This window comes from Myotis nattereri, assembly GCF_964212035.1.
Source record: "Myotis nattereri genome assembly, chromosome: 3".
NCBI lineage: Eukaryota > Metazoa > Chordata > Mammalia > Chiroptera > Vespertilionidae > Myotis > Myotis nattereri.
In genome coordinates this window covers 169,890,598-169,917,181 of record NC_138077.1, presented here as the reverse complement: position 1 = coordinate 169,917,181, position 26,584 = coordinate 169,890,598, and the positions used below count along the sequence as shown (strand labels likewise).

Here is a 26,584-nt window from a genome sequence, read left to right as displayed (position 1 = left end):
AGTGGTTCCTAACCTTTTTAGGCGTTATGGATCCCTTGATGACAACTATAATATTTCACCCAAGAAAATACATACAGATGCTCACACACAAAATGCTGCACAATTTTGTACTTTAGCTGGAATTCAGAATCTTCTACTTTAAGTTTGCTGATGAACATACTGCTTTCTATGAACAAAAAATGGATTGGGAAATTTAGCTCTAGCAAACCTCTTTCCACTGCAGAGCTGTTTTTGTCTAGTTCACACAATGCACATATTCCTGTCTTAATTTGGTGAAACTGAAGCCTTGTTTGCCAGCTACAGAGAAACCAGAGGAATTGTCCCATATTCAAACTATTAGGTTGGCTGTATTTCAGCTAAAGTCTAGAGTCCACGAACCTCCAAAATGACTGATATGGTGGAGTATTTATTCTATGACATTGTTTCTCAAAGTATATAGCATGCAATGCTTTTAATGGCTAGACCAGAAAACAGACTTTGTGTTCAAATATATTTAGAAAATGTCAGTTTAAACATTAATTGCTAACACTGTGTGTCAAGAATTATTCTGAACACTTAATAGGGTTCTATTACCTGCCCAGAGTTAGCGTCAAAGTTAACCAGTTTCCTTTACTTCAGGATTTTGTCAAACTTATTTTCTTTTTCATCTTCACCGGAGTATATTTTTTCCATTGATTTTTAGAGAGAGTGGAAGAAAGCAAAAGACAGAGAGAAATATCGATGGGAGAGAAACACATCGATTGGTTGCCTCCTGCACATGCCACGTCCAGGACCCAGGCGGGGGAGGAGCCTGCCCTTGATTGGAATCTAACCTGGGACCCTTCAGTCCACAGGCCGACCCTCTATCCACTGAGCCAAACTGGCTAGGGCTTGCCAAACTTTTAATATGATCATGTGATTTAATGCTTCATAGAGGAGACATGAGGTATTTTTTTAATTTATTTGACCCTAGAATCTCCTGCCTCATTCCCAACACCCATAGGATTTGTTCTGTGGAGCATTCTTTATATATATATATATATATATATATATATATATATATATATATATATATATATATATATTTCAGAAAGGAAGGAAGAGATAGAAACATCAATGATGAGAGAGAATCATTGATCAGCTGCCCCCTGCACATATGACATTAGATTTGTGTCTCAGAAAGACCGTTTGCTTAGCAGCAAAGGAGGGATTAGGGGCTTGGGCAGGGAGGTGGTGATGACTAGAAGCCAAAGAAGAGATTGGTAGAATAGTCGGACCAGGGGATGTTGAAGGTCTGAATTTAAGCAGTAGCAATGTGATGGAAAGAAGACATCATTTGGGAGAAGAGATTGAGCAGGAAGAATCGACAGCATTGTGACTGATGTTAGGTACCACAATCCTGGGTTTTCTTTTATTGTCTTCCAAGCTTTTTGAGTTTGTTGGCTATCATCACGCCTTCAGCCAGGTTAATTTCTCCAGACGCTATACATTTAACTCACAAGAGTTAGCCCTCCAATACTTCTTGGGTAGGTATTTGCCATGACTGATAAACTGTGCCTTCACCACCACCTAACAGTAATTTCCCGAGTTTAAATTCTTTAATGTAAGGCTTCTCAACTTATAAAGTGAACTTTTTTAGTAAACTTTAAAAAATCTGTTTGTTTTTTTTGTGTGTGTGTGTTTTTTTTATATATTATTGATTTTTTACAGAGAGGAAGGGAGAGAGATAGAGAGCTAGAAACATCGATGGGAGAGAAACATCGATCAGCTGCCTCCTGCACATCTCCTACTGGGGATGTGCCCGCAACCCAGGTACATGCCCTTGACCGGAATCGAACCTGGGACCCTTCAGTCCGCAGGCCGACGCTCTATCCACTGAGCCAAACCGGTTTCGGCTAAAAAATCTGTTTTAAAAGGGTATCATCTGTGTTACAGATTTCTGGGAAGGTGATCAGTGTAATAATAATTAACCGCAGGTTGTAGCAGACTGCTCATTTCAAATCTCAGCTCTTTTCACTTATTGGCAGTGTGTGTGACCTTGGGCAAGATACCTGACCTCTGCATCCTATTCTGCATGGAAAATGGGTTAGAAAAGGGTTTGTAAGGATGAAGTGAATGAATATATGCAACGTGCTTAGAAGAATGTTTGCATATAATAAGTGCTATATAAGTATGAGATTCTGCTGTTATTATTTATTCCTGATATGCAGATTTTTTTTGTGTGTGGTGACTTCATGAAGTATTACGTTCAAATGTGGACTTAAAAACATTTAGCTATGTGAAGTCAAAAAGTCAGTTCAGCTATGGAGTGTTTTAGTGTTTCAATGCTTTGCTTTTGCCATAACTTCCTCTCAGGGTGAAAAACTGAAGTTCTTTTACATCCTAGGTCTGTTTTTAATCAAGTACATCAGTCTCCTAACTGACTTCGTTTGTATATTTCTCCTTGAACACCCCATCTGGTCACTCTTTCAGTTGCGATTTTTCTGTAAAGCTCTGGAATAAATCCATTTGGCAAAGTGAGGAGTGTCAGGAATGCCGAGGTCCTGTGTTCAGCCTTAAACTCCAGGGTGCAGGGCACGTGCTCTGAGGAGGATGTGCCTGTCCAGTGCGCGAAAGGTGATTGGGTGTGGAAAGGTCAAGAGAAAAATTCTGGATGATAGATGACTCATCATCTTGGTCCATATGGCTGTAGAGAGGCATCCTGCAAATGGTGGGTGGAAATGAGCCCAGCGGATGCAAGCCAGGGGAACGGCAAGGGGGTTGGTTGGATGATGTGGTTGGTGAATGCTCTGTGGTTTGGTCAGCTGTGTCCTTGCTAAAAAAAGCTCAGCACCACCTCGCCTTCACAGTGTACTTTCCAGTTGGGTAAGAAACATTCTTTTATGCATTAATAGGTGTATGTATGTGTGGGTTGCCCCCCTGCTTTTTTCCTATAATTTCCCTGGAAGGTAAAAGTGTGAGAGCAATATTTAAAAAATATTTTTCTTTAATTTTTAAGAAAAATATTCTACCAGTGGAATGTAATGCACAAGATTTCTAAATTTGTTATAAAACCAAGTGTTTTTTAGTTTCATAGAAAAAGTATTTCCTGTTTACTAAGGTGAAATAGTAACTAGGGCATAATAACCATCTCCTTAAAACAAATACAAATTCTTTACTTTTTAAAAGAGGGCTGGCAATAAGGTGGGCCAGTAGTGAGGTTTGTTGGTATTGGGCACTTTTCATTTCTAAACTTGAATGCCATCCTATGCATTTAAACAATAGTCCTGCCCTAACCGGTTTGGCTCAGTGGATAGAGCGTCAGCCTGCGGACTGAAGGGTCTCAGGTTCGATTCCAGTCAAGGGCATGTACCTTGGTTGTGGGCACATCCCCTGTAGGGGGTGTGCAGGAGGCAGCTGATCGATTTTTCTCTCTCATCGATGTTTCTGACTCTCTATCCCTCTCCCTTCTTCTCTGTAAAAAATCAATAAAATATATATTTTTAAAAAATTAAAAATATAAACAGTAGTCCTAATTGATCTCTAGTTAGCAAGATGTACCAGAATTGTCTGCCAGATAATTTTAGGTGTAGTGATGAAATATTTTAAATTTGTAGTCAAAGTTTGGTGTCACAGAAAACAGACTTAAAGTTAGGAATTATAGGTGGAATATAACTTAAAAGCCTTTCCAATGGAGAAAAAGATACCTTTAGAATGAGAGTCCTCATTCGATCCATGGCTGCCTGCTCCATATGTTTTTTTTGTGCTGAGCAGTGTTGCTTTCTGCTGCTTTCCATAGGAATTCTGGGATTTTTAATTTTTTTTTTTTCTAAAGAAGACGTCTGAGCTGCTTGAATGTGTGCAGTGTTTTCTGTGTATTTGTTTTCCCTGAGGTTAGATGACCTCAGACCTAAGCTATTCCAGGGTACATACTCAATCCGAGTCCTAGGTATCTAAATAAAGGCTGGCACTGGGAGACCAGACTACGGATGCTGGACCTGGAGTATTTTGTTCTAACTTTGCAAATGTGTTTTACTATGCTTTCCATACTGCTCTGACCTTATCCCCTCCGTATTTTTCTTTCTGAGTCAGATAACTCTGAAGAGTGTCAGATCCCACTGGGCAACATATGCCTACAGAAAAAAGCCAATAATCACATAACTCCTGAATCACATCTTTGAAGAAATGCCAAGGGCAATTGTTTTTCTGTTGCCTTTGTGAATGTGACTGTAGGGCATCTTTCAAGAAGAAACTATAATAGGTTTATTTGGAAGGTCACTGAACAACAACAACAGAACGCATCAGGCTCTCTCTCTCTCACTCTGTGTGTGTTTGTGTGCGTGCACGCATGTGTGTGAGGGTAATACATTATGTTACTCATTTTCCTTCAAATGTGTAGTCCTGAAAAATAATATCAGATAACCTTTGTATCTTTTTCCCCCATCACCATTTATCCTCCCTATACCCTCTTCTACTTCTACCACCCCCCAACCTTTGTATCCAAGGTCATTGTTAAGGCAATGATGTATTCTCTGATACTCTGAATGGAAGATTGGGAGAAATTGGAATGGTTCCTGGAGAAAGGAGAGTGGCCATAGAATTGATGGGACTCTGCTAGGCTACTGTGGCAGTTATGTCTCTGCCAAGCAGAGTGAACAATCAAAATCGTTGGTTCCTCACCAGGCTTGTCCTTCTGACACACTCATGACTCGCCCCTCCTTGTAGTTCTGTTCGTTCATCAAACATTTTTTATACACACCTAAATGGGTGAAATACCTGTTACATCCTAGGTATTGCTAAAGCGAATCGAATATAACCATGTCTGACTTTGCAGTGGGATGGAGTCAGTGAAGAAAAAAGAGGGAAAATTATTGCAGAGACACTAGAGGTAGAGTAGGCTCATCAGGAGCTCCTGATGATGTGTGCAGCCAATCATGCCGCAGATGGCATCTGTTCTGAGAGATAAGTGGAAATATTTTTTCAAGAAAGACATAGTCTTCTTGGTGAAAAGTGGATGTGTGCATAATTAGTCTAAGTGCCCAGACATCACAGGACAGCAAAAGGATGGGCAAGACCTGGCCCTCTGGGAATTAGAATCTAGTGGTGATTCAGCCTTTGAGCTACCCTAGGCAGTGAGGGTCATCTTTTATTTCTTTGATTTAAATCCAAACTATATGAACTTGGATTTTACCAATTTTGTCAATGTGAGATCAAGAGTGTCTAAATGAGAAGCAAGGTCTTTTCTTCATTTGGTTGGGTTCCCCCCTGAGACTCTAATCCCATGTCCATTTCTGATGTATTTCTTTTGATTGATCTGATTGCTGCCTTGGGATGAGGAACAATCTTAATATGTAGACAATCCTGACTTTGTTTATTTGGTCTGTTTTTTCAGAGAGAATGACTATCTAAGCATTAAGGGACATATGGAAAACATGTGTGTCCAGATATTTGAGCATACCCTAGAAAAACTTGGTTCTCAGATCAAAAGTGAATTGAGTGCACATTCTGTGTGTCCTGATGTGCTTGGCGCTGGTCCGTCTGAGGAGAGAAAAGCACTTGTCCTGCCCTCATAGTCCAGGAGGAGCAAATGCTGCACAAACAGCTGCAAGTCTGGAATGTAGTAGGTGGTCAAATGGTAGATATAATTATTATCAATGTTAGGAGATAGACATATATTTTTATTTTTACATTTCAAATTTAGACAGGAGATATTGTCTCTTTACAGTTAACAGTAACCTCATGTACTTAATATACTTTCTTCTACCTTCTCCTCTTCCAACTTTTGTTGGCTTTGTTGTTAATATTTTTCTTCTGTGTTTTTAATTTCCCATTATTTGGTCTTACATTTAAAAAATTTAAATGAATTTTCTGTCGTGTTCTCTGCTCCCCCTCAAACCCTCCCCCCCCCACCATTTCTCTGTTCATTTTGTTTTGATTAATCTCTTGGTGATATACCTATGACTACTAGAAATCATTGCATTGTGCACTTTAAATGAAGGAATTGTGTGGAATTCTGTGTGAATGAAGCTGCACTTCTTTTTGACAAAACTTTTCATTACTTAATTGACAGGATTTTTAAAGATAGTTTTTTCTTCCTTTTCTCTTTCCTTCCCTCCTTGCTTATGAGGGGCTATGGTCACGAGTTTGCATGTTTGAAAATGTCTTTTTGTTGTTCAGCAGTCCTTGTGTCCTTCAGAACTTTATAGCCATTGGCCCATCTGCTCCTGGCCCGAATTATTGCTCTGTAGAAGCCTTGGGCCAGTCCAACCCTTGCCTCCCCCCATTTTGAATAGCATGTTTTTTTCTATACAGACTTCCTGAAGAATCCTTTCTTCTCACAGCATGCCCCAGCGTTTCCCCTCCTCCTTTACACAGTGTGTCCTTTTGATCTGCAATTCAGCTCGTTCCCTTTAGGGAAGTTCTCCTCTGTTGTATCTTTTTTTAAATCCATCTTGGATATCTTTGCATATTCTTTGTTTTTATTATATTTTGTTTAAATTTTTGTTCTGTGTTTCCTTCTGCCTTCAACCATGTTCAGATCTTTTACTTGAGGCCAGGGTTGAGCAAAGCTTTGTTCATATTCTGTGGCTACTTCGTAATTTTTCTACCTGTCTGTGCCATGCATGCTCAAGCTGCAGAGCCTTTGCAGGTCCTCTGCCCTCTACCTGCAGTGCTCTGCGTGCAGATATCCACGTGGATTGCTGTGTTCAGATCTCTACTCAAGTATGGCAGCTCCGAGAGTCCTTCCTGTACCATCCTATCTACTCATGCTGCCTCTATTCTTACCTTACAATCACATGACATTACACATTTATATGTATATTTGGTGTTGGCCACCTCCCTTATACCCTCACCCCCAATGTAGGCCTCAGAAAGCAGATTATGTCTGTTTCAGCATGGCCATATTGCCAGTATCTACAACAGTGTTTGCTTTTTCTGTTTTTTAATGCTTTTTTTTTATTTTTATTGATTTCAGAGAGGAAGGGAGAGGGAGAGAGAGAGATAGAAACATCAGTGATGAGAGAGAAGCTGCCTCCTGCATGCCCCCTACTGGGATTAAGCCCGCAACTCTGTATGTGCCCTTGACCGGAATCAAACCCGGGACTATTCAGTCTGCAGGCTGATGTTCTATCCACTGAGTCTAACCGGCTAAAGCTACAACTGTGTTTGATACATAGAAAGGCTGATAAATATGTGTCTGAAGATAGAGAGGTCACACCTGCAGCCTGTCACTGAACCCATGTAGGGTGAACTCAGCCTCTGTGTTTTCCTTGGAGCAAAAATGTGGGCCTATGGTGAAATTATTTAAAATTCCTATTGTGTTAACTTAGATACAATGGGACCAGTCTTTCCCTCATTTGTTTATAGAGACTTATGTTTGAAGAACAAGCAAGCAGAATTCTTCAACAGAAGAGCCTTTAAGGAAGGAATTTGCAGACGACAGATCCTTCCTTAATGCAGTGTGCCTCTCCCTTACTGGGAAAAGGGTTAGATGATTTTAGTATACTGCCTTTAAAAAGCAAAGGTTATACGCTAGTATTCACCTACGTCCTTAAACAGGAAAAACCATGCTGACGTCAGAGGATCTCAATGCCATTTAGAAATTTCCCCAGGAATGCCTAACTCATAGGAATTCATTATTTATTTTACCAAGCCACTTTGAAGAGGCAGACATTTGGTTTAAAAACAAATGTTCTGGAATATCTACCTTCTCTTTGTCAGTGGATCAGTAAGTAGTGATTATAGCTTATCTAGGTTTTAAAATTATTTACCATAACCTACAAGCTCCTTTAGAGCAGGACCCATTTATTACAGATCCCCTAAACTCTAGAGTATGTAGAGAGGAGTGCCAAGTGTCTCAGGGAGGTTTCAGTGGGCCGGAAGTGGGTCCCAGGGCTCTCTGTACAGTGGAAATGTGGAACTCACAAAGTGATATGGTATAGTCTAAGCTCTGTTTGCCAACATCTGGAGCACAGCTGCTTCTTATTTTATTCCCTCCATCTGTCAATAAAAACTGGATGAAGTGGAATATGGAGGTCTTAGATATTCTATAAACAGATAAAGTAATTATAAAATGAGAGAGACAAGGCCTTCATAAAACAGGTTTTGATGGTGATTACTTTTAAGAAATGTGTATGTTTTTATTGAGTAGAGAAGAAGGGAGAAGGAGAGTGAGAAACATCAGTGAGGGAACAACATCAACATCCATTGGCTGCCCATTGCATGACCCGGGGATAGGCCCTGGTCAGGAATCGGCCACACTGGTCTGGCCAATGGTGGATTACTTTCAACTTGCTATAGAGGCTTCTGGTTGAAAGCAATCTTCCCTAACCCAACGGAAGGCTGTGGGAGAATAACTGACTTGCCTGCTTTCAACTTCAGCTGATCACTCGGTTATTAATTGGGATGAACCATGGCTTGCATTTGCAATTTGGTTCTTGCTTTCCCAACCCACTGGGAAGAGATAGGTGGCCTCTTCCTTGTTGGCCCCAGATCTTTATTTTTTCAATGACAGTTTACAATTAGTTTTTTTTTTTATTAGTTTCATGTGTATAGCATAGTGGTTAGACAATCATATACTTTACAAAGTGTTCCCTCTGGTATTTCCAGTACCCACTTGGGACCATACATACTTATTACAATATTATTGACTATATTTCCTATGCTATACTTTACATCCCCATGACTATCTTGTAACTACCAATCTGTACTTCTCAATCCCTTCTTCTTTTTCACCATGATCCCCAAACCTCCTCTCCTCTAGCATCCATCAGTCTCTTCTTTGTATCTCTGAATCTGTTTCTGTTTTATTTGTTCATTTCTTTTGTTCTTTAGATTCCTCATCTCTGGAAATCATAGCGGTGTTTGCCTTTCTCCGGCTAACTTATTTCACGTAGCATAACCCCCTCTAGGTCCATCAATGCTGTAGCAAACGGGAAGATTTTTGTTCTTAATGGAGGTCGGAACGGGGCCTGTTGCGTGGCCTTTTCACAGGCTGCCAGACATAGGCGGATGCTGCCCTTCAGAATTGCCGTTTTGTTTTCATCAAGTGGAGGGAATGTGGCAGTGAACTCTGGCCCAGCGCCCTTCCTCTGGAATGAATGCACTCCAAATTAGAAAAACAGACGCGTCCTAGTTCTCTGTTCCCGTCCATCGCTACAGCTTGTTGCTGTGGCACCAGCTGCCCTCCGCAGGCTCTTGGTATGGCCGAGAGGAGCAGGTGCCAAGGCCCAGTGGCCAGCACTTCTGGGAACGCAACGCCAGTCAGGAGCTTAGTGACATCTCCCTGCACCGAGTGAGTTTTTTTTTGGGGGTGGTGGTGATGGTGGTGGTGTCTAAAAATGCAACCTGTAAGAACCATAATTCCTGAGAGCATGCCAGATTTGGGGAGAAATTTAGCCACATAAAATTATAGCTTTCAGTGCGGATTGGCTGTTTGATCAATCAGGGCAGAGCAGCTTTTCTAGTCTGGGTTGTGAGACGAGGGATAGCCTAGCCTAGTACAGAACCATGAAGTCAGTTTTTCATACTCCTGGTGAGAAATCAAGCGATGGAACAGTGTCATGTGTAGTTTATGGGAAGGAAAACAGGCTCTCTGTGTTTAAAATGTGATCACTATTTTACGGTGCCTATTGGGTTTTCTGGCTTCCTCAACAATTAATAGACTATGTGTACTTGGAATAGGTTATCGAAGGAAGCTGGAATATGCTAGTCATTTAGAAAGCATGTCTTTTGAGGATTACTTTTAGTAAACATAAAACCATATCAGACTTGGTTGCAGTTCTTTCTAAAAGGAAACATTATTAATGCTGCCACCTGTTGACAGAATTTGAGTGTGCATCTAGTCCACTGGATCGGTAATCCTGCCCACCAGGAATACAGCTTCAGGAATAAATACAGCCCCAGCCCTCAAGGAGCTTCTATTTTTTAATAGAGGCTACAGCAAGCACATTTAAAGAAGAATACACACCCTCCGCTAGAACAGCAAACTCTCCTTGGTCTTACCAATGTAATCAAAGCCTGCCTAGTCTAAATCACTTGAGAGATAATCTCTTAAATATTTTTACACATGCATCAAAATACTTTCATGTTCAGAATGGCCATTCTGTTACAAGTTTCCACAGATCATGCTTTATTATAACATTAGTGACCCAGTGCATAGATTCGTGCACATTGAAAAGAAATTAATTAGAAGGTGGCTGGTGGGGTGGGACTGGGCCAGAAGGCTGGACATGCCCTGGAAGCAACCTTCTGTGGTCCCTCCCAGGTATCTGTGGAGTGGGAGGGAGGTCTCTCTGACAGTGGGTTCCCTTGGCTTGGTCTGGGGGAATTGGGCCAGCTCTCCGACATCCCAGAGTGTGAGAGGGCACTCTGCAGAATTGCCATCTTACCGGGTGTGCACTAAACTACATTCGGGGCTGACAGTGCCCCAGCAACAACATAACCCATGGCCGAAGGTGGAATCGTGCTGCCCGGTGAGGAATTGGGCTCCCTCCTCTCATTTCGGGGTGCATAACCTGAGAACTGCCACTGCCAAGTCACTGCAGCTTGGCAGCTCCTGTGTTGAGCGTCTGACCCCTGGTGGTCAGTGCATGTCATAGCAACTGGTCAGACAGTTGGACCCTTAGCACATTAGCCTTTTATATATATAGATTTGTTACATCTACTGTTTCCGTACAAATCCTAATATCCTAGCAATTCAAAGTACTAAGGAATTCCATCTCATACCAGGAGTGGTTCTCTAGAAGAGAACCTGGATCAGTGGATAGCAATTGTTAACTAAGTGGATTCAAGAGCAAAGTAATCGTACCTCTTTCAAGTGAATACGACCATCTCATGTCCTGATGCAGGAACATTCTTGCTTGACAGGTTCCCCCTCGTCTTGATATTGTGCTCCTGTGACATTTTCACTTTTCAAAATGTGGGCAGATAATGACAGTGCTAAAGATGGTTTAAGACGTGATGGTCAGATTGCCCCTTATCAGACCTTCATTCTTGCTAGCTGATCGAGGTGACAATTACACCGGTACCATCATAATTTGCTTAGCCCAACTTGAGACACTGGAGCTGCTGGGGTGCTGGAGCTGCCACGCCTGCAGTTTCATACAGGGTGCCCTGAAGCCTTTGAGTTAGGCTCTATAGCAGTGATGGCGAACCTATGACACGCGAACTCATTTTTTTGGTTGATTTTTCTTTGTTAAATGGCATTTAAATATATAAAATAAATATCAAAAATGTAAGTCTTTGTTTTACTATGGTTGCAAATATCAAAAAATTTCTATATGTGACATAGCACCAGAGTTAAGTTAGGGTTTTTCAAAATGCTGACACACTGAGCTCAAAAGGTTCGCCATCACTGCTCTATAGGCTGAAGAATCTCCATGGTTTTTGTTTGTTTGTTTGTTTTAAATATATATTTTATTGATTAAGATATTACATATGTGTCCTTATCCCCACGTTACCCCCTATACCCCCCGCCCCCCTCATGCCCTCACCCCACCCCCCACCCCCCACCCAACCCCCGTTGTCCGTGTCCATTGGTTAGGCCTATATGCTTGCATATAAGTCCTTTGGTTGATCTTTCCCCCTTACCCCCACCCTCGCCTACCTTCCCTCCAAGGCCCAACAGTCCAATCAATGCCTCTCCGTCTCTGGATCAGTCCTTGTTCATCAGTTTATGTTGTTCATTGTATTCCACAAATGAGTGAGATCATGTGGTATTTATCCGCTCTCCAGTTCCATCCATGCTGTGGCAAATGGTAAGAGTTCCTTTTTCTTCTTCCTCTTCTTAAAGAATACCTTTCAGCATTTCATATAATGCTGGTTTGGTGGTGATGAACTCCTTTAGCATTTTCTTATCTGTGAAGCTCTTTATCTGACCTTTTATTCTGAATGATAGCTTTGCTGGATAAAGTAATCTTGGTTGTAGGTTCTTGCTATTCATCACTTTGAATATTTCTTGCCACTCTCTTCTGGCCTGCATGGTTTCTGTTGAGAAATCAGCTGACAGTCGTATGGGTACTCCCTTGTAGGTAACTGAGTTTCTTTCTCTTGCTGCTTTTAAGATTCTCTCTTTGTCTTTTGCTCTTGGCATTTTAATTATGATGTGTCTTGGTGTGGTCCTCTTTGGGTTCCTTTTGTTTGGGGTTCTCTGCGCTTCCTGGACCTGTAAGTCTATTTCTTTCACCAGGTGGGGGAAGTTTTCTGTCATTATTTCTTCAAATAGGTTTTCAATATCTTGCCCTCTCTCTTCTGGTATCCCTATAATTCTGATGTTGGTACACTTGAAGTTGTCCCAGAGGCTCCTTACACTATCTTCATATTTTTGGAATCTTTTTTCTTTTTTCTTTTTCGGTTGGGTCTTTTTTGTTTCTTTGTATTTCAAATCTTTGACTTGATTCTTGGGATCCTCTTGTCTGCTGTTGGATCTCTGTATATTATTCTTTATTTCAGTCAGTGTATGCTTAATTTCTAGTTGGTCCTTTTTCATATCCTCGAGGGTCTCACTAGATTTCTTGAGGGTCTCACTAAATTTATCAGCAGTTTCCATAAAATTCTTGAAAAACCTTATAAACGTGGTTTTGAACTCTATATCCAGTCATTTGCTTTCCTCCATTTCTGTCATTTGTGACCTGTTTCTTTGTCTCCGCATTTTTTATGCTTCCCTGTGTTGGTAGAGTGGTTTTGTGTGCTAGGTGTCCTGTAGGGCCCAGTGGCTCAGCCTCCCCGGTTACCTGAGGTGGACACTCTTGGTGCACCCCCTTGTGGGCTTTGTGCACAGTCTTGTTGTAGTTATGCCTTGATTGTTGTAGGTATCACTGGGAGGAATTGACCTCCAGGCCAATTGTCAGTGAGAATCAGCTGTGTCTGCAGTGGGAGAACTTCTGTGCTGAAGACACCCTTCTGGGGCAAGACTTGCTTCAGTGGGGCTTTGGTGCTCACTGAATCTGCCCCCTGGATGTGTCCCTTATGGATCTGAGGAGTTGTAATCCGGATGGTCCCTCTCTGACCACTGGGTACACTGGCTCTTGGAGGTTACCCAGCAGGAGCTATGAAGAGAAGTGGAGATTCCCCTTCCTTTTTTGGAGTTTGGAGGTGCCCTGATGAGGCCCAGCTGTGAAGCAATGCAAGCTGCTATGGGGCCTTGGGCCTTCTCTTGGAAGTTCTGGGTCTGTGGCCCAGCTGCAGTTTGTTAGGTAATTTTCAGGTTGCAAAGGGCCAGGGCATTCATATGCAAAAGCCTCTGCCCCAGCCTGGGTGGGGCGGGGTCTCAGGGAATCAAAGGGCGGATCAAGGAACTATGGCGGATTCTCAGCCCTGCTCTAAGGGGCTGTGCCCGCATCTCAGTGTCCTGATAATTTAATTGCTGCAAGCACCTCTGAGGGAAAGCCGCCCTCGAGTTCCGAGTTCTGCCCGCTGCCAGACAGTCCAGTTTCTCCCCATATGAGTCCTGGGTCCCCAGAGACTTCCCGGAACCGGAGTTCAGAGCAGTCGGGAGCTTGTGACTCCCTCCCAATTCAAAAAGACAGCTGCGTCCTCAGGTACCAGCCCCTTTCCCTGCACTGTCGAGCCTCCATACCTCTGCACTTTACTTCCGCAGCTCCTGACCCTCAATGTGCTTTTCTCTTTCCTTCTAGTTGTAGAATTTCCACTCTGCCAGTCTTCCTGTAAGTTCTGGATGATGTCCATTTTGTCTTTTTATTGTGTTTTGTTGTAGGAGGCAGCAATTTCGGTGTTTCCCTATGCCGCCATCTTAGTTTCTCTCCGAATCTCCATGAGTTTGAGTTTCTCTCCAAATCTCAAACAAATACTGCTCTTCACTGCATGGAGCCTTTGCTAAACCAAGTGACAGAAAGTCTGTCTCTAGACCAGTGACATTTCACCCCAAACTTGAGTGAGAGCCCCAGCCCATCCTCAGGGCCTTGGTGACAACTCCAGAGATTAAGACACCACATCTGCCCTGAAAATTATGCTGTTTGAGGCTAGTCACTTTCAAATGTGCCTTTCATCCCTGTGATACTTGGTTATTAACATAAACCATCCCTCAATGTCTTTTTTGAATCCTCTTCCCATTACTGATTCTCCTTCTCCTCCTTCCTCCTGATTTTTGACTCTTTCACTGTCCCCTCTGGAATCCTCTTTCCTTATAGTTTTCTCCACATGCCCCTTAGCTGTCTGCAGAATGCTCTTTTTCTGCCTCAAAGGAAACCTGGTTTCCCCTTAGGATGTGACTTTCTGTCTCTTCTGTTAAGACTCATTCTCCCCCTGAAAGCATCATGTTGAGTGACGGTGTTGGGGATATTCTGTCTCCCTACTGCCTCTTTTGTCTCTGGCCACACTTTCTTTAGAGGTAAGACCCTGGACAGGAATGGGATAAACAAGTGACTGGTATTACTGAATCTGGAAAGATTGGCCTCCATTTGGGACCTCCCTTCTTTGTTCTCCTCTCATAAAATGGTTTGTATCTGCTTAGAAGTGGTGTGAAGCTTAACCTGCAAAATGGGGCCGATAAAAGAACTTACCACTGCACTTCCCCTATTCTTGTCACTGAGAAGTTTGGTGGTTCTTTATCAATCAGGGGAAATATTAGCTTGACCTGGATACTGATAAAAGAACTTACCACTGCACTTCCCCTATTCTTGTCACTGAGAAGTTTGGTGGTTCTTTATCAATCAGGGGAAATATTAGCTTGACCTGGATACTTTTAAAATGCCCAAGTCTTGATCCTGTGCCTGGATGCTGCATTCTAGGAAGCCTAGGATGGAATGTGGACACCCATATTTTATGTTCTCCTTTAAATCTTCCCTGACAATTTTTATGTGCTCCATCAGTTGGAAACTCTTGAAGTTGTGGAATGATTGATTTCTGTTGTTGGTACTTAATAACCAGTGATTTTTGACCCTTTTCATCTCATTGCACACATAAACTACTAAAATTCTGTCACACACCAAAAAATACATTTTTGCCAATATGACAGGAAAAATTGGTATAATTTTGACTCATTCACACTGGATGGCTATTGTTGTGTTGACCGTTGTGGTTTTTTTATTTGACAAAGGGGAAAGAGGTCAGTGCTCCTGACTCAATAGTCAAGTATTCCATATTGTAAAAAGTCTTGGTGACACACTGGTTGAAAATTGCTATTCTAAACTATTGAAATGGTTGCATTCCAATAATAATTTTAACTTTCCTTAGATTTTTGTATTTTCCATGGTTCTTTTAACTTGAACCTATTTTGAGGTTGGAAGGACATAACAGCCACTGCCCTATCAGAAGACCTCTAAGCCTCCAGAATTAACTCTTTTCTGCTGTCCTTAGCAGTTCTGAATGTGAGTGCCCACTAGATAGGGATTACCCCAAATAATTTTGAAATCTGTTCCTTCTGAGTTCAGTTTATTTTGTATGCATTTGCATTTTCCACCCGTTCCTCCAGAGGGCCCCAGACTTCAGAAACAGCTGGGAAGCTGAGCAAATTGGCTTGCAATCTCGTTAGAGAAGAAACATTAGCCAGTAATAAGATTTGAGCTTTCATTTATTGGAAGAACTCCTATTCTTTCCTACTCCTTTTTTCAGCTGTCAGCCTCTATCCAAAGGATAGCAAACCATGTTTTCTTGTCAGGGTAGTGGCTTGTGATGCTAGAACACAAGACGAGTGCCTGTGGCTGAGAAATCAGGCCTTTAGTAGCATGATCTCTAAAATTCTTTGCTCAGACTTAATCAGTAAAAATGTTGAGTGTGTACAACTTCAATATATAAAGATTTATGTATAAATTATGTGTTCATACAATTTGATTATATACCTTATAAATTGTATCCTCCAAAATAGAAGCTTTAAAAGCATGAGGGGAAAAAAAAACCCACAATAGAAGCTCTATTATCTTCCTTCTGTGCTCTAGTCAGGGCCACTGGGAGCTACTGCTTTACAAAATGGCCTTTTAAAAAAAGGATTTGAGGAAGGAACATAGGTTGATTTTGGCTGCAGAAACATTTTTTAAAAATATATTCTTATTGATTTCAGAGAGGAAGGGAGAAGGAGAGAGGTAGAAATATCAATAATGAGAGAGAATCATTGATTGGCTGCCTCCTGCACAACCCCCATTGGGGATTGAGCCCGCAACCCGAGCATGTGCCCTTGACCGGAATTGAACCTGGGACCCTTCAGTCTGCAGGTCAGTGTTCTACCCACTGAGTCAAACCAGCTAGGGCTGCAGAAACCTTTTTAATTCCAGCTGTCATCTTGAAGATTTAGTGAAGAGTTGGTGATACAGGGAAAGGCAGGGGCTGGCAATCAGTGAGAGCGTGCTTTTATGAGAAAACTCATCTCTAGGCCAGCGTAGGATGCAGTGTAGGGGGAGTGAGTCTAGACCAGTGGTTCTCAACCTTGGCCACACATTAGAATTACCTGGGAATCTTTTTAAAATCCTGATTTCTGGGCCTCATCCTCCAGAAATTCTGTTTCTTTGTTATGGGGTGGGGCCACAACAATAGTAACAAAGAAACAATTTCCGGAGGATGAGGCCCAGAAATCAGGATTTTAAAAAGATTCCCAGGTGGCCGAAACCGGTTTGGCTCAGTGGATAGAGTGTTGACCTGCGGACTGAAAGGTCCCAGGTTCAATTCCGGTCAACGGCATGTACCTGGGCTGCGGGCACATCCCCAGTGGGAGATGTGCAGGAGGCAGCTGATCGATGTTTCTCTCCCATCGATGTTTCTAACTCTCTATCTCTCTCCCTTCCTCTCTGTAAAAAATTAATAAAATATATTTTTTTAAAAAAGGGTAAAACGCCCTAAAAAAAAAAAAAAGATTCCCAGGTGATTCTAATGTGCAGCCAAGGTTGAGAACCTGGTAGGCAAACCGCGGCTTGGCAAACCATGGCTCGCAAGCCACATGCAGCTCTTTGGCCCCGTGAGTGTGGCTCTTCCACAAAATACCGACTTCTGCGCATGGGCCACAAAGTTTCAATCGCACTGTACGTGCGCGCCCCCACGTGGTATTTTGTGGAAGAGCCACATTGAAGGGGCCAAAGAGCCACATGTGGCTCGCGAGCCGTGGTTTGCTGAGCCGCAGTTTGCTGACCACTGGACTAGACTAATAGACAGCATAGTGCCCACACCTGCTCGCAATGTTCTCTCTCTGGCATCCCCAGTCCCAGATCTAGCGAGCTGTTGGGGGAAGGAGTAGTTGAAATGATCTGGTTGAGGGTGTGGGTGTAATATTGTAAAGGTATTTTCTGGGAAAGATAAAGGAGGCATGGCTTTTTCTGGACTCTTATGAGACTCTTTCCCCACTCTCCAGTCTATGTAACCATAGATTGAATTGAGCCCTGAGGGTCCACGTGGGTCCAAATCATCTCGTGATAACTCAGACAGAATCACATTGCTATCTTCCTGGTAGTTATTATATGTCTGGGGCTCAAGAGCACACCCAGGCGCTATAAAGCCCCAATTATAAAATTCAGTTTGTTTTTAAACTTAATAATCAGAGAAGTTGTTTAATAAATTGACATTTAAATCAATTAACCATTCCGTATTAGAAAGAATGTTATATATTGAGTTTACAGAGCTCAAAAGAGTCATATAATTTCATGGGGTTAAATTAGGGTTTTAAAATGAGTTGGACTGGTCAAATAAGTATGGTCACTGAATGGAAAGCTGGAAGACAACTTCCCTAGGGTTACATTCAAATGTTGGCCCACTGTGTGCCAGGCATTGCCACCTAAGGCCAATGGTGTACTTGATTTGGGCAAATACGATTTGACTTTCACTTCCCTCAATGCCAGCTAGTTATAATTGGATCTAATAGAAATTATGTTGAGATTTTTAAAAATCTAAAAGTTAGCTATTCTTATTTTAAGAAAAAATTTTAAAAAACATTTTCATTAATTTCAGAGAGGAAGGGAGAGATAGAAACATCAATGATGAGAGAGAATCATTGATCGGCTGTCTCCTACACTCCCCACTCTAAAGAGCCCCACACTGGGGTCAAGCCTGCAACCCGGGCGTGTGCCCTGACTGGAAATTGAACCGTGACTTCCTGGTTCATAAGTCAACACTCAACCACTGAGCCATGCCAGCCAGGCATAGTCAACAATTCTTTATTTAAAGAAACCGTTTTTAAAAATAAATAAATAAATAAATAAATAAACCATTTTTCCCCCCATTCTGAAAACACTATATTCACAATTAGAAAAAAAAAAGTGTAGAAGAGCAGAAAGGAATCACCCGTCTTTTCATGGCAAAGGAAAGCCACCATGAACACACTTTCCAGCACAATTTCCCAATGTGTGGGTGCCTTCATCTGAGGGGGATACTTAGCCAGAGGCAGTGTGACTGGGTGCTACAAGATGAGACACACAAGGTCGCTGTTGAATTTCTGTGTAGAAACCAGCCTGAATGCAAGCTGGGTCAGAAGAGGATAGCTATGAGGACATGAAAGCAGTTTCTTCTGATGCTATCTGCACGGCTGGAACAGCCGTTTTGCGTAGAGGGAACACGTGTATACCTTGGGTCAGGCACATGAAAACCAGTGAACTGAGATGTTACCTGCAAGATAAGCCTTCCCCCACCTCTGTGTGAACTTGTTCTTTCTTTCCTTGTCATAAGAATGGTGTTGGAATGTACCGCACGCTTGGTTCACTCTGTTGTTGTGTCTTTTTTGGGGGAAGAGATGCAACTTAATTTATATCCCTTCTGTAATAAACACCATCAAAAGTTATATGCTAGTGCCATTGGATAGTTTCCCTCATTGGAGAAATTAGAAAGGAAGTTCCAAGGGAAATCTGGAACAAGCTATCTGTAGTGAAAGTTCAGTTTTATTTTCCCCCAATCCATTGCAAAACAACCCTTTGGTCAAATATAATAAAAACAAATTGCTAGAAAAAAGGAGAAGAAGAAAAAAATCAAGTCCTAATAACTTGAACTGACCTTAGAATTGCTATGAAATTCCTGACTGTTTTTTTTCTTGTTTCTGTACTTATTGTGACTCAGATTTGCCAATATTTGAATGTTAGCTGTCTTCCAGTTTTCCATTCCATACACATTTGACCAGTCCAACTCATTGTAAAATCCTAATTTAATTCCATGAAATTATATGACTCTTTTGAGCTCTGTAAACCCAATACGTAACTGCAACCCTATAAATATAAGCAGTTTAACAGGGCATAAACTTTGGAAATATGGCCATATACTAATTTTCCCATCTGTGTTGATTATTTTGAGGAGGGCATAGCAATGATCAAAAGTCCCTTTTCTCAGGAAGTGATGTAGGGATAGAAAATAATACTAAAAAATTATTTATAGTAATAAATAATAGAAAATAAAAAGAGCAATGAGATAGAAAATGGGAGGAGAATGGGGCTATGTTTTGAAATGCGTTTTTATTGATGTCAGAGAGGAAGGGAGAAGGAGAAGGAGATAGAAACATCAGTGATGAGAGAGAATCATTGATTGGCTGCCTCCCGCACGCCTCCCACTGGTGATTGAGCCCACAACCTAGGCATGTGCCCTTGACTGGAATCGAACCTGGGACCCTTCAGTCCTTAGGCCGAGGCTCTATCCACTAAGCCAAACCAGCCAGAGCAAGAATGGAGCTACTTTAAATTTACTAGTTCAAGAAGCCTCCCTGAGAGAGATGCACATATGTCCCAAATGATAAGGAGTCAGATCTGTTGGAAGAACATTTGGGGCATAGAACAGCAAGTGCAAAGGCCTAGGTATCCTTGATACGGCAGAGGTATCCTTGGCACCTTCAACGATAGAAAAAGAGCTAATGAGGCCTGCAGAGAGTGATACCGAAAGTAAGTTGATGTGGCCCAAGGCATCTTTGGGCTTCATGTCATTTGATAATGGGCAAATGAAGAATAAATGAGGGAAGGGTAGATAAGGCAACTGGTATCATGGGCAGCCTGAAAGTGAAATTGTGGGGACAGGTGAGCTAGATTGCAACTGGGAAACATGTAGGGCTGAGGAAAAGCAGGAATTTCACCCATGGCTTAGCCCGTAGTCCTGTATGTGGAAAGGAGGCAAGAAGGGCCTGTTTCTTTATGGGAAAGATGATTGATGAGCAGCCTGAAAGGGATTTGGAGAGAGGGGCCTGGCCTCATGGACAGACGATAAGGAAGGCTTTGAGGGGAGTACTGGAGTTTGCAGCAGTGGTTGGTACCTGAAGCTGGGTGGATTTGATCACATTTAGCTCATAAAGCACTCTGAAAATCTTGACATTCATACCACTTTAGAATTTCAACACAGAATGTAAGACATTCATGATTGAACAACAGACTTCCTGCAGTAGGAAAAGGAGTTCTTTGAACAGTGGGTGTTTCAGGGCCATAAAGACCTTTCTTTGCATTGTCATCTTGTTATTTCCACTGATGGAAAGGTGGAGATAGGCTGGTGTCCTTACCTGAAGTGATTTAAAAAGTTTATCTTCTGGATATTGCACTTCCTGTTATAATTCCCATTCAGCTTTCCATCCTCCTGCCTTTCCTAAAATTTAAAGGACATTAAAACAACAACAACAAAAAAAAACACAACTGATATCAGATACAGAAAGGTTTTTAATGGAGCAAACAGCCTGAAATGATTCTTTTTGGGAAGAAATATACCACTGTGTAGTCCCACCCCAGCCAAACTTGGAGTAACATTTAATGCAGGTTAATTCCTGGGGGCAGGGGGTAGGGGACGGGGAGAGAACATAATTTGCAGTTACCTAACTCCGAGGTTGCCTTTAAGAAAAAAGGGAAGAGATGTGCTTGAGCCCAAATTCAATTTTGCTGTTTGTTTTCCCACCTGTGGAAAACCAGGCTGGGTTCATAAATTTTGCCGTATCCAGATAGTTTTAAGACCACCAGTTCTTTTTGGACTTTTGGCCACCTTGTTAAGGTACAGGCCCCAATGAAGCCTGGGTGAAAGAGCCTACTTTAATCACACACACACACACACACACACACACACACACACACACACACACACACTTTTATGGTAACTTAGGAATACTATACTCAAACTTTTAGAGCTAAGAGGGCACAAATATTGCTTTGACCCTTCACTTCTTTAACAGAAGAGGAAATGGGGGTGATGTAACTTGTCCAAGGTCACACAGGTAGTTAGGAGCAGAGCCGGGACTGGAGCTGGGACTTGTCTAGTGACTTCAGTTTAGTGAACTTTCTACTTTTATCATGTGACTCCTTAGTCCTCAAGCACTCCAAAAGCTGGAACCACATTGGAAAGTAGCCTGTTTTCTTCTCATTAATTTTGGGAGTAGGTTATATTTCAGCGACTAATTGGAATTGAGAAATGTCTTGCATTTGTTGTGTTTTGTTTGGCGTTTAGGTTTTCCCATGACGTTAGCTCAGGCTGAAGCCCTCGACAGAATCTGTGACCTGGACCTCGTGATCACGCTGAACATTCCATTTGAAACACTCAGAGACCGTCTCAGCCGACGCTGGATTCACCCTCCTAGCGGGAGGGTGTATAACCTGGACTTCAATCCACCTCTTGTACATGTAAGAATATACAAAGTGCGCTCACAAACTAACAAGAAAGAACCAAGACATTTTAGTTGAGAAGTGGGTAAAACATAGGAAGGGACTATTGAAAAATGAGCAAATATATATAGCCAACCAATACTTAAAAGGCTCATTTACTAGTAGTTAAGGAATGTAAATTAAAGTTTATAACATTAAACATTGATTGCTGGATGGTATTTTGGAAAATTAGAACCGTAAGGATGCCTTCCTAGCTAGAGGTTCAGTGAAGTTCCAATGAGTCTGGTTGATTTGGGCTGACCACTAGTTTCAATATTTTTTTTAACACTATTCTTTAAAAAAAAAAATTTTTTTTAATTGATTTCAGAAAGGAAGGGAGATAGAAACATCAATGATGAGAGAGAATCATTGATTGGCTGCCTCCTGCACATCCCCTACTGGGGGGGATGGAGCCCACAACCTGGGCATGTGCCCTTGGCTGGAATTGAACCTGGAACTCTTTAGTCTGCAGGCCGATGCTCTATCCACTGAACCAAACTGGCTAGGGCCTCATCTCCTTTTTAAATGTAAGTAGTTCTGGAATTTCTTTATTAGATCTCTTTCTCTTTTCCATCCCAAGAAGCTGCTAGCAGGGGAAAAAATGGGTGGGGAGAACGTTCTGAATATGCACTGAAGTCTAGCACAGATGCTTCACATTTTGGCTTTGACTAGACCTGCTTTTGCAAAGATTCTCATAAAATTTGAGATGATTTAACACTTTCCAAAGACTGGGTTTCCCAACAAGAATACCGGCAGTTACAATGCTGCTTCCAAAGACAGCAGTAAAAGTGCTTGTCTGGGCCAGCTTGACCAGCCCCCCTGGGGTCCGAGAGCTCCCCCAGAAGGCCAGTGCATTGCCCTAGCATCCTCCTGCTCTTTCCAGAAGCAGCTGTATTTTCTGGGGCTCTCAAGTGCTGGAAATGACTTCTGAGCTTTGCAGCCAAACGTATGAAAAAAGAGAGTGGGATATAGGTGATGTATAGCCTCTCCCTTCCCTATTGCTCGCTCCTATTATGTCAGGGTAGCAGCGATGGAATACACATGTGACTCACCAGTAAGTCATCAGTGTAAATTATGTACCCAGGACCCTGAGCTGTAATGGAATTTAATGGAGTTGTAGCGAGTTTTAAATTTATAGCCAGTTTCTGATTATCCAGTTGAGTTGCCTGAGCACTTTGGTTCTGCTCTAGCCTGCTTTCTGACAGATTTATTTCTTTTGACTATCTCCCCGGGTGCAGAATGGCCATGGACTTGGGAGGCAAAATTCTGATCTGTCCAATTTGCTATTTCTATATAGGGTATCTGAGGAGGTTAAAATACATTTAAAAATCAGGTGATTTTTTTTTTTATTGCCATTTTTCAGTTCTCAGAATGTTTGTTCCTGATTATCATGAGTGTATGATTCATGCCTATTTTAATTTACCTTTATTAAAATTCTTTTTTTAATCCTCTCCCAAGGATATTTTTTGCATTGATTTCTAGACAGAATGGAAGGGGAGATAAACATCGATGATGATAGAGGCACATCGATCTGCCATTCCCCACATACACCCCAACGGGGGCTGGGATTGAGCCTGCAACCTAGGCAGGTACCCTTGACTGGGAATCCAACCCATGGCCCTCTGGTCCACGGGCCGATGGCTTAACCACTGAGCCAAATCGGCCAGGGCTAACTTACCTTTAGATAAATCATTATTTGATTTAGTAAAATAACACGAGTAGATTACTCTTAGAAAAGCTACATGATAGAATTTGAAAGTTAGCGGAGGCAGGACTGAAATGATCTTCTCAGTTAGTGCTTCCCCTAAGTAAACCAGTTGGCTCCTTGAAACATTTCATTTTCTATATTAAGAACTCAGGCTTTAGAGAGCATCTCCATTTTGTTGAAAGCTTGCTTGTTGGCAGAGGGAGGCTGCGTGGAAATTTAAACTGAATTAAAGGTATCATTTATCAACAGCACAGGAACCTGCTTGGAAAGATCTGAGAAGTTAATAAAGATTTAATGTCAGCTCTCATGAAGTAGGGCTTACATGCTGTTAAGAGTGCCATTTCTTTTCAAGTGCCTTCCCTGTTACCACTGTGCCCAGGCCTAACCCATTATGTGGTGGGAATCAAAGGTGAAGACATGGTTGTCACAGGAAAGTGTTTTACTATGGAATGGCCCGACCGATGCCCATAGTAACTGGTTTCTCTGGCATTTGTAGGGGGTTGATGACGTCACAGGTGAACGGCTGGTCCAGCAGGAGGATGATAAGCCGGAAGCAGTCAACGTCAGGCTAAGACAGTACAAGGAGGTGGCCAAGCCGGTGGTTAAACTCTACAAGTGAGTGCGCTTCAGTGTTTTCGTGGCAGTCGGCCCATTAGAGAGGTGTGGAGTCTCATGGGAAGGGCCTTGGGTAGAGGTGGGGGATGTTTCTTTCAGCTAGATAAGCCCTAAAAGCCTAGCACATTCCCAGGATGAAATGCTAGAGTTGTTAGTGGGAGACAACGCCCAGCTCTGACACCTGATCATCCCTGTCCAGTTGGAAATTGCATCTAGACTTAGTGTCAAAATGTAAAGCATTACTTCAGCCACTTAAAAAAGAAAAATGAAAATGCCACACATATATATCTTATTTGGATACAAGGTTAGGTGGGACTTTTGGCCTAGATGTGTCTGGAAGGAGTTTTACAAAGAAAAGCTAAAACTATAAGTTGTGGATTGCAAATTCAAATGGCAGGTCCTGGAAATGAATGTCAACAGAGGGGTGGGGGAGGTGGGAGTGGGGGGTGCAGGGGCAGTTGAGTGGCAGTTGAACTGTATGGCTTCTATGCAGCTCCAGTCAGTTATCACCACAGGGGTCCCCCCAGGCTCCATGTGACCAATGATTCCTGTTTTTCAAGAGAAGCAGACATCTGGCTCTGGGGTGTCTTTTTACATTAGCAACAGTGAAACCTGTGTGCGGACCTGCATTCAGGACAGCAGGGTACAGCTCCTGCTATGATCCATTTCTGACCTTGTAGCCTCCAAAGAATTTAGCTGTCGTTTAGGTCTGAGGTTCCTGATCAGATTACTGTGACTTATTCCATATTTCACGATCATGGTTGTAATTTGGGTTTTAGAGTACAAAATCTTGTCCGTGGTTCCCTTTTCAGAAATGTGTCATGAGGCAGACTTGGGATTGTCCCCCAAAGAGTCATGCTCTTCGATATGTTTTAAAGGGGAGAAGAAAAGGTGGCATGGTGGCAAGCATGCCAGAATTGTGAAAGCTATGGCCTTATTTAGAAACCACAGAGGGGGGTGCTGATAACATTGAAGGGGCCCTTTGGACGCTTTGCAGTGTGTGATGGAGACTCTGAGATTGTGCTTGCATTTTACCTGCAATGCCTGTGTGTGCTGGGCTTTGTGTTTCAGGTCCCGAGGAGTGCTCCACCAGTTTTCTGGGACGGACACTGACAAAATCTGGCCCTGTGTTTACGCGGTTTTCTCGAACAAGATCACGCCGATTCAGTCCAGAGAAGCATGCTGAGCCCGGCCCGGGGAAGAACCAGAAAGATGTGCTTCTCCCTCCAGATGTTTCAATTGTATGTGTAGAATGGTCCCCAGTAGAAGCCAGCTGAGATAGCTTGCAGTATCTTTTCTAGTTTCAATGATGAACTGATATGAAAACTAATGAGTGAAAGGAGGCAATGAAGAGGCTGTTCTCTGCCCTCCGGAAAGAAGGGTCACCCGCACATGTTGAAGATGCCTCTGCACACGCCCATCAAGCCCTTTGCCAGAAAACGAGGACAGGCTGGATTTCAAACGCCGTATAACCCAAGCTCTAGCTGATTTTTGACCTTCATGTTGCCATAGTGGCAGCCTTTTTGCATATGGTGGTGGTGGTCTCTTGGTTCTCCCCACCCCCTAAAGGCTGTTGAACCACAGCACCAGTGGCCTGAGGATGCCCAGGGCTGTAGCCTGGGCTTTGTCCACGGTCTCTGGTATGTTCTCCCCTGGAGACAAGGAGGTTGAAGCCAGTTGCTCGCAGTGGTCGCTTCTCTGACTTTGAGTGACTGTACCCACAACTTATTTTTTCTTTTTTGTTAGGAGAGGCATCTCCCTTGCATCCATGCTCCATAGAAGCTCTGCCCTTCAGACATCCTGGAATGAAAGGATTTGGCTTCTGCTATTTTTATTAGATGGTGTTTTTGTTGTTGTTGTTTTTTAAACATCTGTTGCCTCCCCTCCCTTTCTCCCTACAGATACTTACTGCTTTGAGCCCGCTGAGATTCCTCTGTAAGAGCTGAGAGCTAGGGGATGATGTCAGATCACTTGATGCACCAGAACTGAGCTCTTTGAGGGTCTACTTTACACTGCTGATCTGACTCTCATGGGTGGATACTGTTCCTTTTTTTGTTGTTGTTGTTGGAAAAAAAAAATCGTCGTTGTAAATCCCCAAAGTAAGAAATATTCACCTACATAAATGTTAAAAGGTCATATCTTATGTACTAGATGTAATTAAGACCATAGGGAGTTACTGGACTAAAAGAATTGTTTACTTTTATTCAAGATAAAAAAAAATGTATTTTGAAAATGCTGCTAAATTTTGATGCCGACAGTGTTTTTCTCCTGTGAATAAAGTGTTGGCGAAGGGAATGGAGCCTGTGGGGTTGCGGAAACATGTTGCACTAGCTGTGCCTAGACTCAGGATGACAGCTTTACAATGATGAGAAAACAAAATTTTAGTTTTTTTTTTATTCCAAAGATTCTATAGGGTGGCCATAAAGTCTAAAAAGACGGATAACACTATTTTGTCATTCACTGTAATGTAATATCAATAAATCACTTGTTAACGCTTTGCTTGGTTTCCAGACTTGGTGGCCACCTTGTATAATTCTTGCTCTCCTCTGGGAAGAATGATGAAGTTTATTCCTGTTGCCTTAAAAAATATCCCTCTTCATGCATTGTGATTACTCCCAGCGAGGGTCCTTTACTATTCCTGGGAGGGACTTCAGTGGACTTATTGCCTTTGGCCTCTTTGGGGAAGGGATAGGAAACGACCTGCTCACTGATTCCATATTCCTCCATCCTTCACTCCCATCTCCCTTCCAGCAAAATAACAACCACAGCCTGTGACACT

The 26,584-nt window shown here is 42.3% G+C and overlaps 1 protein-coding gene across 2 annotated transcripts in view; it reads left to right on the top strand.

The window, feature by feature from the left end:
* The window catches only part of AK4 (adenylate kinase 4), a 59,669-nt gene extending 33,352 nt beyond the window's left edge, over positions 1–26,317 (top strand). For both annotated transcript variants that reach the window (XM_081087341.1, XM_081087342.1), the window contains exons 4-6: positions 21,289–21,461; positions 23,687–23,805; positions 24,877–26,317. In XM_081087341.1, coding sequence (XP_080943467.1) covers positions 21,289–21,461; positions 23,687–23,805; positions 24,877–24,991 — 407 coding nt within the window. In that variant the 3' untranslated portion in view covers positions 24,992–26,317. The remainder of the gene's footprint in view (positions 1–21,288; positions 21,462–23,686; positions 23,806–24,876) is intronic.
* Positions 26,318–26,584: the final 267 nt, after the last annotated feature.